Raw genomic sequence first — 11287 nt, 5'->3', positions numbered from 1 at the left:
GGTCAAATGCTGTCTTTGGTTTTCACCAAACATGTCTACTGGTACTGTGGCCAAATAGCTAAACCCTTGACTCATCTGTCCAGAGCACATTGTTCCAGAAGTGCTGGTCTTTGTCTCGGTGTTCATTGGCAAACTTTAGTCTTGCCCTGATGTGCTTTCTGGACAGCAAAGGTTTCCTCCTGGCACACCTCCCATGTAGATCAAATTTGTGCAGCCTCTTTCTAATGGTAGACTCGTGCACTTTGACATCAACAGTGGCAAGAGCTACCTGTCGGTCCCGTGATGACATTCTGGGGTTCTTAGAGACTTATTTCAGCATCTTGCGGTCTGCTCTCGGGCTGAACTTGCTGGGGCGGCCTGGCCTGAACAAGTTGGCAGTTGTTTGGAATCTTCTCCACTTGTAAATGATCTTCCGGACATTCGAATGATTGATTTCAAATTGTTTGGAGATATTTTTAAATCCCTTCCCAGACTCTTAGGCATCTACAACCTTCTTTCTGAAGGCCTCAGAGAGCTCTTTTGATCTAGGCATGGTGATGTCGCACACTTCAACAACAAAGAGCAAACCAAACTAAATGTCTGAGGTTTAAATAAGACAGGTTCCTCCAAGATGCTCTCTAACGATGTTCTAATCATTTGCACCTGAGCTGATGCACCTGATTCTAATTTTAGGTATTTGAAGTAGTGATAAATGTAGGGGTGTACTTATTTTTCCACATGCGAAATTTGCATTTATGTTTATTTACATTATACAATGGACTACAAAATGTAAATGTTTCATGATATTTGTTATATTATATCACCTTTAGCTGTCAATATTGTTGAAATGAAGATCAAATAGGTGTATGTTGAAATATGTTGAAAAAGTCAAAACTTTACATGGAGTGTACTTACTTTTTCATGTGACTGTTGGTTTTTTTGGGGGTCACAAAATAATTCGAGTCACACCAAAAAAATAGGTAGCCAAGAGCCATAAACCTCTTTTCAGCCTTATGCTTGATTTGTATTAGGGAGGTAGTTTGACCTCGGTAGCTGCCTGATGGGCAACTGTACATGAGATGCAACAGAATCTACATGCACACATGCAAGCACAAAGTGGATAATACCGAGTATGGAAGTCACTTCAGAACAGCTACTGGAAAATTTGCCTCCTGTTGGCAATGCACCAGGGAGATTTAATTGCAAGTAAGGGAGATTTAATTGGATGTGATTCCATTTGTTAATCAAACAACAAGTTGACAGACAACTTAGATGGGAAGCACACCCACTTCACCACACTATTCAGGTGTCACTGTAGTGATAATTGCATTCACAATTTCAAAACACCCTGCTGGAGATGACATTTAGGTTGATAACAGCTCTTTTATTACATCATTTCTGTTTATTATTACTCGGTCTGAGTTAGACAAATGTTTTACCAAAAAATGCATGACAGGTCTTACCTAAGTCTTAAGGCCTCCAAGTCGGTTCTCGTGACTAAGAAGAGGAAGTCATGCAGTGTGTATTCTTCTGCCAGGATCTGCAAAGGAAGTATTAGTCGATCTCTTTGGAATGGAGGGAAGGCTGGATGTCTTGGGATGTTTGAGGAGACTGCATAATAAGCATAAACATGGGTTATCTTATCCAATCATGAACCCAATCATAATCATAATCGTATCCAAGCATAAATGTACAATAGAGCGCGCACAGCTGTAAGGACGAAGGACGGGAACAGTGGTGAGTTTGAGGTGAAGGTGGGAGTGCATCAGGGGTCGGTACTAAGTCCACTACTATTTGTAGCTGTGATGGAGGTGCTGGCTCAGACCGTAAAGGAGGGTTTACCGTGGGAGTTGTTGTATGCAGATGATCTGGTGTTGATTGCGGAAAGTATGGATGGACTGAAGGAAAAGATGAACAAGTGGAAGGAAAGTATGGAGACAAAAGGTCTGAAGGTGAATATAGGAAAGACGAAGGTGATGGCAAGTGGTAAAGCATGTGGTGAGGTGGAAAGAACTGGGAAGTGGCCATGTGCTGTGTGCAGGAAGGGTGTCGGAGTGAACTCCATTCAATGTACAATGTGCGCTGAGTGGGTTCATCAAAAATGTAGTGGTCTGAGAGGGTCATTAACCAGTGTGGCAGCTACATTCAAATGTAAGGTGTGCACAGAGGGAGCTGCAGATGGAGGAAATGTTGAGTTGGATCTTGGAGACGGCGTGAAGCTGGAAGGTGTGAAAACATTTTGCTATCTCGGAGACATGCTGAATGGAGAAGGTGGATCAGACTCGGCAACGGTTGCTCGAGTGAGATGTGCATGGAAGAAGTTTCGGGAACTGAGTGGCGTGCTGATGAGGAGGGGAGTGTCGTTGAAGCTGAAGGGAAAGCTGTATGCTGCATGTGTGAGAGGTGTTATGATTTATGGGAGCGAGTCATGGGTCATGAATGTAGAGCAGAAACGAAGGCTGGAAAGGGTGGAAATGCGAATGGTTCGGTGGATGTGCGGAGTGTCGCTGAGAGAGAGGAAGACAAATGATGAATTGCGAAAGATGATGGGAATAGAGCCTGTGATTGATGCTGTGAAGAGGAACAGGTTGAGATGGTTTGGTCATGTGTTGAGGAAGGATGAAAGTGACTGGTTGAGAAGAGTGATGGAAATGAATGTAGAAGGAAGTAGAGGACGGGGAAGACCGAGAAAGACTTGGCTAAAGACGGTGGAAGAAGACATGCGGGCAAGGGGGTTAACAAGGAGAGATGCAGAAAATAGGGCAAAATGGAGAAGATCGTCATGGGGACCGCAAGGCTAACCCCCGCTCTTGCAGGGAAAATGGCCTTAAAATGCATGTTGTATCCAAGCATAAACCTATCCAACCAAGATATTCTCGTTTTGTATTTTTAATTAATTTTCTGAAATTTGTAGAAATTGTTTTTCACTTGGAAGTTGTGGGTTACGATGTGTAAACAAAGGTAGAAAAAGTCTGATTCCAGGCTGTAAGGCAACAAAAGGTGAAAATTTTGAAGGAACACATTCACCTATTGACGAGAACCTCAGAGACATCAAGATCATGACAGGTATACGATCACCCATCCATAACTCAGCTATCTACCATTCCTACCAATATACATGTACATCTCCATGCAGTGGACATAGCCAACTCAAATTTAAACCTACTTGCTGTTTCTGTATCATTCTACCTTTCTATTACATCTGCCAATCTTTTGCCCAATTCATGAAAGTATTTCGACTTTCCTGAATCTGATCACCACCGGCCATTTCTGCTGTCCACCTTACCTCCAAGCTTGCTGTCACCTGCAAATTTGGAAAGCCGACTCCTAACCCCATTGTCCAAACCATTGATGGAAATTACGAATAATAAAGCTCCGAGTATTGATAACTGAGGTACCCCACTACTTAAACATCCCAACCTGACATTCTCCCATTCATGACAGCCATTCTTTATTCGCAATCACTAATCCAGTTAGCTACATGACCAGCCACTCAACAAGCCCTAACCTTGGCTAACAACCTTCTATCTATGTGGTACCTTATCAAAGTCTAGAAATACTACATCCACTGCATTTCCCGTATCCACCCAGTCAGAAACTGCGTCAGAGAACTATAAATTTGTTAAACATGATCTCCCTTTGGTAAATCCATGCTGAATACCTTTAATTAGCTTATATTTATTTAAATGGTTCCCCATGAGATCCATAATTAACATCTCCAAAATATCCCCCACAACTGAAGTTAAACCAACAGGTCTATTGCTCCCAAATTATTTTCTGGATACTTTTTTCAATAACGGTGTTACATTTGCTACTCTCCAATCCTCCGGTACCTGTCCTGACTCCAACGAGCTACTAAAAATATCCGTTAACATCTCGCTTATCTACTCAGCCACCTATTCAATACTCATGGATAAATTATCTGGCCCCAGAGCTTTATCTACACTCATCTTTCCATGCTGCTTCTTAACTTCCTCTTCTCCCACCTCTTAAAGCCCTTCCTTACCTTCTTGATAGATACTCTCAGCGATTGGAAATTCTCCCAACTGTTCTTGTTTAAAATGTTGAAGCAAAACACCCATTTAATAAGCCTGCTATCTCACTTTCTGCACTAACCACTCCCCATGTGCTATTCCTCAAGGCCCACACTTGTACGATCCAGTTATTTAACCTCTTATCTTACTATAATTCACCAAATGTCCGTCTGTCTGTCCGTTCGAAGGTACCGCAAAAACGGCTGAACCGATCGCAACGATATTTTGGGTGGGTAATCCTAGAACCCCCTGGAGTAAAACAGGCTATATTGTTTTTCTAATTTTTCCAAGTTTTCCAATTTTCCCAAACACGATGGAATAATATTTACCGATATGAACAGTGATGTGGCTTTTGTTGAAATTCTACGTACCAGGAGAGAGAGTAGATCGACTCCTGACGAACTCTTCCTATATAAACGTGCGGCTCCGAAGTAACACGGCAGCGTGTGCAAAGCGACCGAGAAACAGGTGTAGCGGCCGCTTCCGTGTTAGATTCGGCGTGCATTCTTCACACATAAATGCGCGACTGAGAAAGACGTGTAGCGGCCGCTTCCATTTTGCAGAATTCAATCTTTTTTCAAAATGGGCGCCATGTACTGTTTAGATTTTGATGATTTGCATGTGATATGATTCAACTGATGTTTATATGAATCGTTTAAAATAAAAAAGCCATCAATTTCTGATATTTTGCCTTTTCATTTGGGCTTCCCAATTGAAGCCCCGCCCATAGGGCGTGTACCGTTGCTAGTATACTTAAAGAATGCCTTGCTATTATGCTTAATATTCTTGGCCTTCTCATATTCTTCTTTTGGCTTGCCTTATTATTTTTCTAACTGGCCTCTGTTTATTCTTATGCTGATACGAGTGATTCTAGTCCCGCTATTTTATACTTCAGATATACCTTCTGCTTATTCTAAATAATACTTTTTATCTCCTTGTTCAACCACCCAGGTCTCTTTCTGTCTCTAGATTTACACCTCACTGAAATTTACTTACTGTGTACATTGCACATTTGCTCAATGAAAGTTACCCATTTAGCTGATGTTGATTACCCTACTGATTGTTCCCAATCGAGAGCTCCTATCTCTGTCCTCTCACCATGAAAGTTTGCTTCCCTGAAATATAATAGCATTACTCTACTGTCCTGAGCTCTAAATATTAACACAACATTTGGACACACTGTGTTTGTGGTCAAATGTCCTTAAATGCTCTCCTACCTCCACTTCCTCTACCATATTGGAATCATGACTGAAAAAGAGGTCTAACACTGCATTCTCCTCTGTGAGCTTACCTACAGACTAGATTAAAAAGCAATCCTGGATTAGATCAAGCAATCCTGGACCTCACCCACTTTGCACTTTTCCTGTTCATAGACCCAAACTATCCCCAGCAAATTAAAATTCTCCAAAATCAATACTCTTCCCTTACCGCATGCCCTTCTTAATCCTTTATGAACTGTTCTTTTCTGCTCGTCCCTCACTCCTGATGTCCTCTAAAAGCATCCGAAGTGTTGCTTTTTTTTAGAATACAGTATTTTATCTTCGGAGTGTATAACTAGGTTTGGTTGAGAATGTATCCTGTTTGGTTGTCCTTCCATCTACTGATCAATCCAATGTTGCATTAATGATATGTTGAGTTATGCAAATCAGGCAGTTGCTAAAGGTACCCTCTTTTGTGCAATTTGGAGTCAACCAGTAGAAAAGCATGATTATAATCCTTGAATTATACTTCGTTCATATGCAGCACAGGACTGAAGGGTAGCATCATTGACGGAGGGTAAAACTGCTAACCACTGATAAAATGCCCCTTGCTGCTGGTTAGGGCAGGAATTTTGGAACTTGGCCATGGTGCCGGCGATAGCTTGCCTACTCTTCGCAAAGGACACCATGGCATCTTTAACATCCACTAACTAATGTCAGCAAAGGGGATGTCAGTTTAACACTCATCCGACGGACGGTACACAGATTGATGAATCATCCTGTCTGTAAAACTCCGGGACGACAGTTTATAGCTGGATCGGAATTCAAACCCAAGCTAGACAGCTTAGAAGCGAGTGTGTGGTGACCGCTGGATCATCCTGTCAGCCCACCTTGCATTTTTAGGGTTGGGATAACAAGGCTGATGCCATTATGGTAAGACTAGGATAACAAGGCCGATGCCATTGAGGCAGGAAATGCTGGCTTGAACACCTTTCTCAAGGGTTGTAAGCTTTTTAGAGAGATCAAAAGGAAAATAAACCTGAGGTCAAGCTCAGGATAGAAATGTCCGGCTGTTTAAATATTAATAATGTTTCCGAAGTTTATAATCACCTTTTATTTGTACGAATTTATTGCATTATAAAGTAGGAATAAGAGGATGCATACCAAGGAGAATAAACTATAAAAGTAAGACAAGAAGGTAAGACGAGGATAACAAGTGAGTAGATGTGTTGACACCTTCTCCATGCTGTGGACATCAGCACCATGCTCTTTCAGCCAGATCTCAAGTTCTGGGTTGGAGTTGCACTCTCTCTGTGTTTCACTAAGCCTCTCAAATAGCTTTGTGATGTCTGCATGTACAAAGAAAATGGAAGAAGAGTATAATCAACATAGAGAGAAGTTGGAAGCACAAGTTCTCAGATTTGAAGCAAAAGTATATCGACCTCTGGCTCATTTTAAACTCCACCTTCTGCTATTACCAAAGGTCTGAAATACCAACTACCCAATAATAAACCCATGGCATACCGAGTTGCTGGCTGTGAAGATTTAACAAACGTATGTCATCCGTGCGATGCTCAATGGAGCGCTGAAGCAACTCGTGGTACTCTTTCTCCTTTTCAATCAGTCTTTCAAGCAATCTTCAGTATCCAGAAAAGACCAACACAGGGCGTGAAGGAGACAGAGTTTTGCCATTGGAAAGTATAAAAAGGAGCGGGGTTTGTCAGGGAGTGATAATTAAACAGGTAACAGACAAAACCAGATCTTCATCATTCAGAAAATCTCAGATTCTCCACATTCCCAATCATCATCTCACCTGCCATTCTGGATCTGTAGTTGTTCGAGCTTTTCTTTCAGCATGTTGATTTGTGTGTGCTGTACTGACCCTGCAGAACTCAGAGTGCTAACACCTGAGGTCACATGACCCTCATCACCATGGTTACCATTTGCCTCTTCCACCTGGAAACTACTAGCCTCCTGTTCCAGATCTGTGATCAGAGCAAATCGGGAATATTTATTAACTGCACTTTGTCTGCATGACACATTAATTATTTTAAAATTTCCATGAAAATCAAATATATTATCACCATATTTTATTCTGCTGGATAGGTAGAAAGGTTAGGAAGAGTGCACATATAGAGATGCAGAAACGGGTTTAAAAACAATTTCCGGTTAAGTAGGCCTTACCTGGAATAAGGGTGCTGGCAGCTGTTTGTACGGCTGTGTGAACCAAATTATCCAGGGCAAACACCCAATGAGGCTTGATGTTGTGGTCTCGCAAAACTTTGCTAACCTGCACCACATGAAAGCAAAGGGTAGTGGGAAAAGGAACACAACTTGAGAAGATACAAAAAAGTTATTGGATACCAGGACCGAAAAACATCACACAGGTAATCATGCCAATAACAAGACCAGCATGACTACCAGGAACCCTAGAACTTCATAACAACACCAGAACCTCATGTGACTCTGCACACTTTCCAAACACCTTACTCACCACATCCTGGAAGTTCTTCAGGAGTGTATGCATATGAGTCATGATGTCTGGCTGGTGTTGAAGTTGAAGTCGAAAAGCATACATAGAGGTGGCGAGACATGTTGTATCTGGCTGTCTAATGAACTCTCTCAAGCCTGACAGCAAATCCAGTAGTTGCTTCTCAGAAATAGGTGCAGGCTCACCATTCTATAAATGTACAAATATTACTCTCACACAACGATGTATAATCATTCTCACGACCATCAGCACAATAAAAAGCTAGAACGGCACTTGGTCGAGCGCGCATACCACCACCAGGCTGAACAGTGATCGGCCGGATATGGATCTGGGTGTTAACCAAAATCTAATTGGCTTGTTCTTATCACTTACCAAACTCATCCACCAAGTTGTCATAACCCATCCACAACTTTTTGAGACATCGTGCTATATATTATTTTTAGCCCTATCTCTCAATAGTGAAGAATCACTTAAAAACTTATTACATCCAGATTTTCACTAAAATCGCATCAATTTGTCCTTTCCACTCACACAACCTGTCCACCAAGTTTCATCCAAATCCTTAAACGTTTTCACACATCGTGCTATATATCGTTTTTGGTCCTATTTCTCAATGGTGAGGAATCACTTAAAAATTTGAGGATCCAGATCCAGATCTTCACCAAAATCAAAAATCTATTTGTCCTTGTCACACACACACAACCTGTCAACCAAATGTCGTTTGAATCCTTCTGTAACTTTTTGAGATATCCTGCTCATAGACAAAGAGGAGTGACACCATAACCTCCATCCATCTTCAGTGGCAGGGGTAATAACCACGTTCACTCATTAGCTTAGCTTATATACCTCTCGCTGTGGGACTACTGTATCTACCCCACATACGTTATGTAATTACAGGTTAAGATGATTTGCAGCAATTATACAAACGGAAATGTAAATGAATGGTTAAAGAAGTCAAAAAGACCTTAGACAGGTACTGATGCAAATGGCCAGCTAGATGTTGTTCTTCTGAGGCAAGGATGCGATGCAGCGTGGCTCGCCTCTCGCTGTCCTTGCGTAGAAGGAACAGGCTCGGTTCTGCTTCATCCGGTGATGGAGGCGCACTGTGCTCCTCGCTCTGCCATGCCTCTTCTGGTAGGCTGCAAACACAACACTTTTTTTTTTAGAAAGTATAAATGTTGTAGATTTATATGATCGTGATGCAAAATAATAATGCTAGTAATGATAGGAAAATAAGATGGAAGCCATTTTGGGAAATATTCCAAGATTGATTATGGACAACCACCATTATTTGCATCATTGCAACTTCTCACCCCAGAAAGATCTTTGGTTGCGCTATGATTGGCTGAGCAGTTCGAGGCCTCCGAAGAACTGGGGTGTCCGACTCAGAGGACGATGAGCCGTGCTCGCTGCCTGTACTGCTCGTATCGATGTGAATTGGGACAGACACACTCCGACCATAATCTTGGGGAATCGGGGACAGGGCCCAGCAGAAAATATTAATGAAATAAATGATTGGAAATATGGGAGAAAATGCAATACAGTTGTGGAATTAACAAGACTTTGGATTTTTGAGCAAAGCTGGGCAGAAGTGTGTGTGTGTGTATGTGTGTGTATATATATGTATATATATATATATATATATATATATATATATGAATCAAGGCTCCTCCAAGCTTTAATGGTGAGCACCAGCCACGGATTATGTCTCACACGGTAAAAACCACATAATCCGCAAGGAACCAACAGACTGTCTGCCACCCAGACCATCGTTCCCGCCAGTTCAAACCAAAACCAGGGGGTGCGGTGCGATCGGCGGAGATAATAATCAACGACACAACAGCGTATTGAGTGCTGTCCCGATCTCCTGTGGACCAAAGTCCTAGACCAAAGCGTCACCTCCGTCTCGGAGGCCTCAGCCCGGCTACTCTGTCAACAGAGATTTCATTATTTGGTCCCTATTGGCTAAACATCAAGCAGAGCCGCCAATCCAGATTTCGAGCTTATTTGCCCTCTTTTGAAGGCAGCATTTTTATAATAAAAAAGGTAAAAAATCAAACATCCAAACAGCTTTGGACGTGCACCTTGACCCCACGGCCAAGGCACACCATTCATCAAGACTGTCCCATTAGCATACACATGCACCTCAGCCCAAAGGCTGAAGCACATGGTCAATCAAAACACATGCGTCCTGACCCCGAAGGGCCAGCATGCATGGTCAGACAATTTGACCCCTCCTCCATAGGAGATAATAATTATCAACGACATAACAATGTGACGCACGCTGCCACGATCTCCGCCGATCGCACCGCACCCCTTAGTTTTGGTTTGCACTAGAGGAAACGATGGTCTGGATGGCAGACAGGCTCTTGGTTCCTTGCGGGTTATGCGGTTTTTACAGTGTGAGACATAATCCGTGGCTGGTGCTCACCATTAAAGCTAGGAGGTGACTTGATTCACTTGATAGACGAGTTTGGTCCTCATTGGTTAGATTTTTTTTGCAGTATGCCATTCTGATGAGAACGGCATGGTGTTGAAATCATGGGGACTCACTCCTATGGAGGAGGGGTCCAATTGTATGACCATGCATTGTGGCCCTTCGCGCTCAGGAAACATGTGTTTTGATTGACCATGTGCTTCAGCCTTTGGGCTGAGGTGCATGTGTATGCCAATGGGACAGTCTTGATGGACGGTGTGCCTTGGCCGTGGGGTCAAGGTGCACGTCCAAAGCTGTTTAAATGTTTGATTTTTACTTCTTTTTTATTTATAAAAAAGGCTCTTTCAAAAGAGGGCTGGAACTGTGTTGAAGTCATGGGGACTCACTCTTATGGAGGAGGGGTCCAATTGTATGACCATGCATTCTGGCCCTTCAGGGTCAGGATGTATGTGTTTGATTGACCCTGTGCTTCAGCCTTTGGGCTGAGTTGCATGTGTTAGCTTATGGGACAGTCTTGATAGATGGTGTGCCTTGGCCGTGGTGTCAAGATGCACGTCCAAAGCTGTTTAAATGTTTGATTTTTAAACTTTTTTTTATTATAAAAAGGCGCCTTCATAAGAGGGCAAATAAGCCCTCATCAGGACGGCATGGTGTTGAAGGCATCATGGTGTATAGCGGTGGTATCTTTTTGGCACGCGCGGGGGAGGGATACCGAGGTTCTTACCTGCACGGACGGACGTGACAGGAGTTTATCCGAACCCACGAACAAATAAACGTATGAGACAGGCACGACGAAGAAACACAATAAATAATGGGTTTAATGAAAATAATGCAGGCAATAAAAATGAATGCACGGTAAACTAAAATTCCTCAATGAGGGACCCTCCAACGGACTCATATACAGATACATGGAGAAATAAAATAAAAGAGAATGGTGTGGTGAGTTGGCCGATACTCGGCCTGCTCCAATGCGGACAAGCGCGGATGGTACTCGAGTCTACGTGAGGGAGCGCACAAGATGGTGCGAATCAACACACGGCACCCTGAGCTGTGAAGTGGTGGAAACTCATCCTCCTCCACCTCCGGTGGTTCCACGCTCCACAAAGCTCTGCAAAGCTCCCCCCGCGACACCGACCATCCCGAACCG

General features: G+C 42.8%; 1 protein-coding gene across 1 annotated transcript in view; it reads right to left on the bottom strand.

Annotated features, from left to right (window-relative positions):
- LOC137423621 (mitogen-activated protein kinase kinase kinase 15) overlaps positions 1–11287 on the bottom strand; it is a 67338-nt gene that overhangs the window by 2367 nt on the left and 53684 nt on the right. Inside the window, exons 20-27 of the mRNA XM_068110973.2 lie at positions 9017–9167; positions 8668–8842; positions 7707–7892; positions 7397–7502; positions 7026–7197; positions 6737–6849; positions 6449–6561; positions 1443–1519 (exon numbers count right to left, since the gene is read on the bottom strand). Of these exons, the coding sequence (XP_067967074.2) occupies positions 1443–1519; positions 6449–6561; positions 6737–6849; positions 7026–7197; positions 7397–7502; positions 7707–7892; positions 8668–8842; positions 9017–9167 (1093 nt within the window). The remainder of the gene's footprint in view (positions 1–1442; positions 1520–6448; positions 6562–6736; positions 6850–7025; positions 7198–7396; positions 7503–7706; positions 7893–8667; positions 8843–9016; positions 9168–11287) is intronic.

The sequence above is a fragment of the Myxine glutinosa genome, chromosome 3 (genome assembly GCF_964187855.1).
Source record: "Myxine glutinosa chromosome 3, kmMyxGlut1.1, whole genome shotgun sequence".
Classification (NCBI taxonomy): Eukaryota; Metazoa; Chordata; class Myxini; order Myxiniformes; family Myxinidae; genus Myxine; species Myxine glutinosa.
The sequence above is the reverse complement of the archived record's forward strand: the minus strand, read 5'-3'. Positions and strand labels throughout refer to the sequence as shown.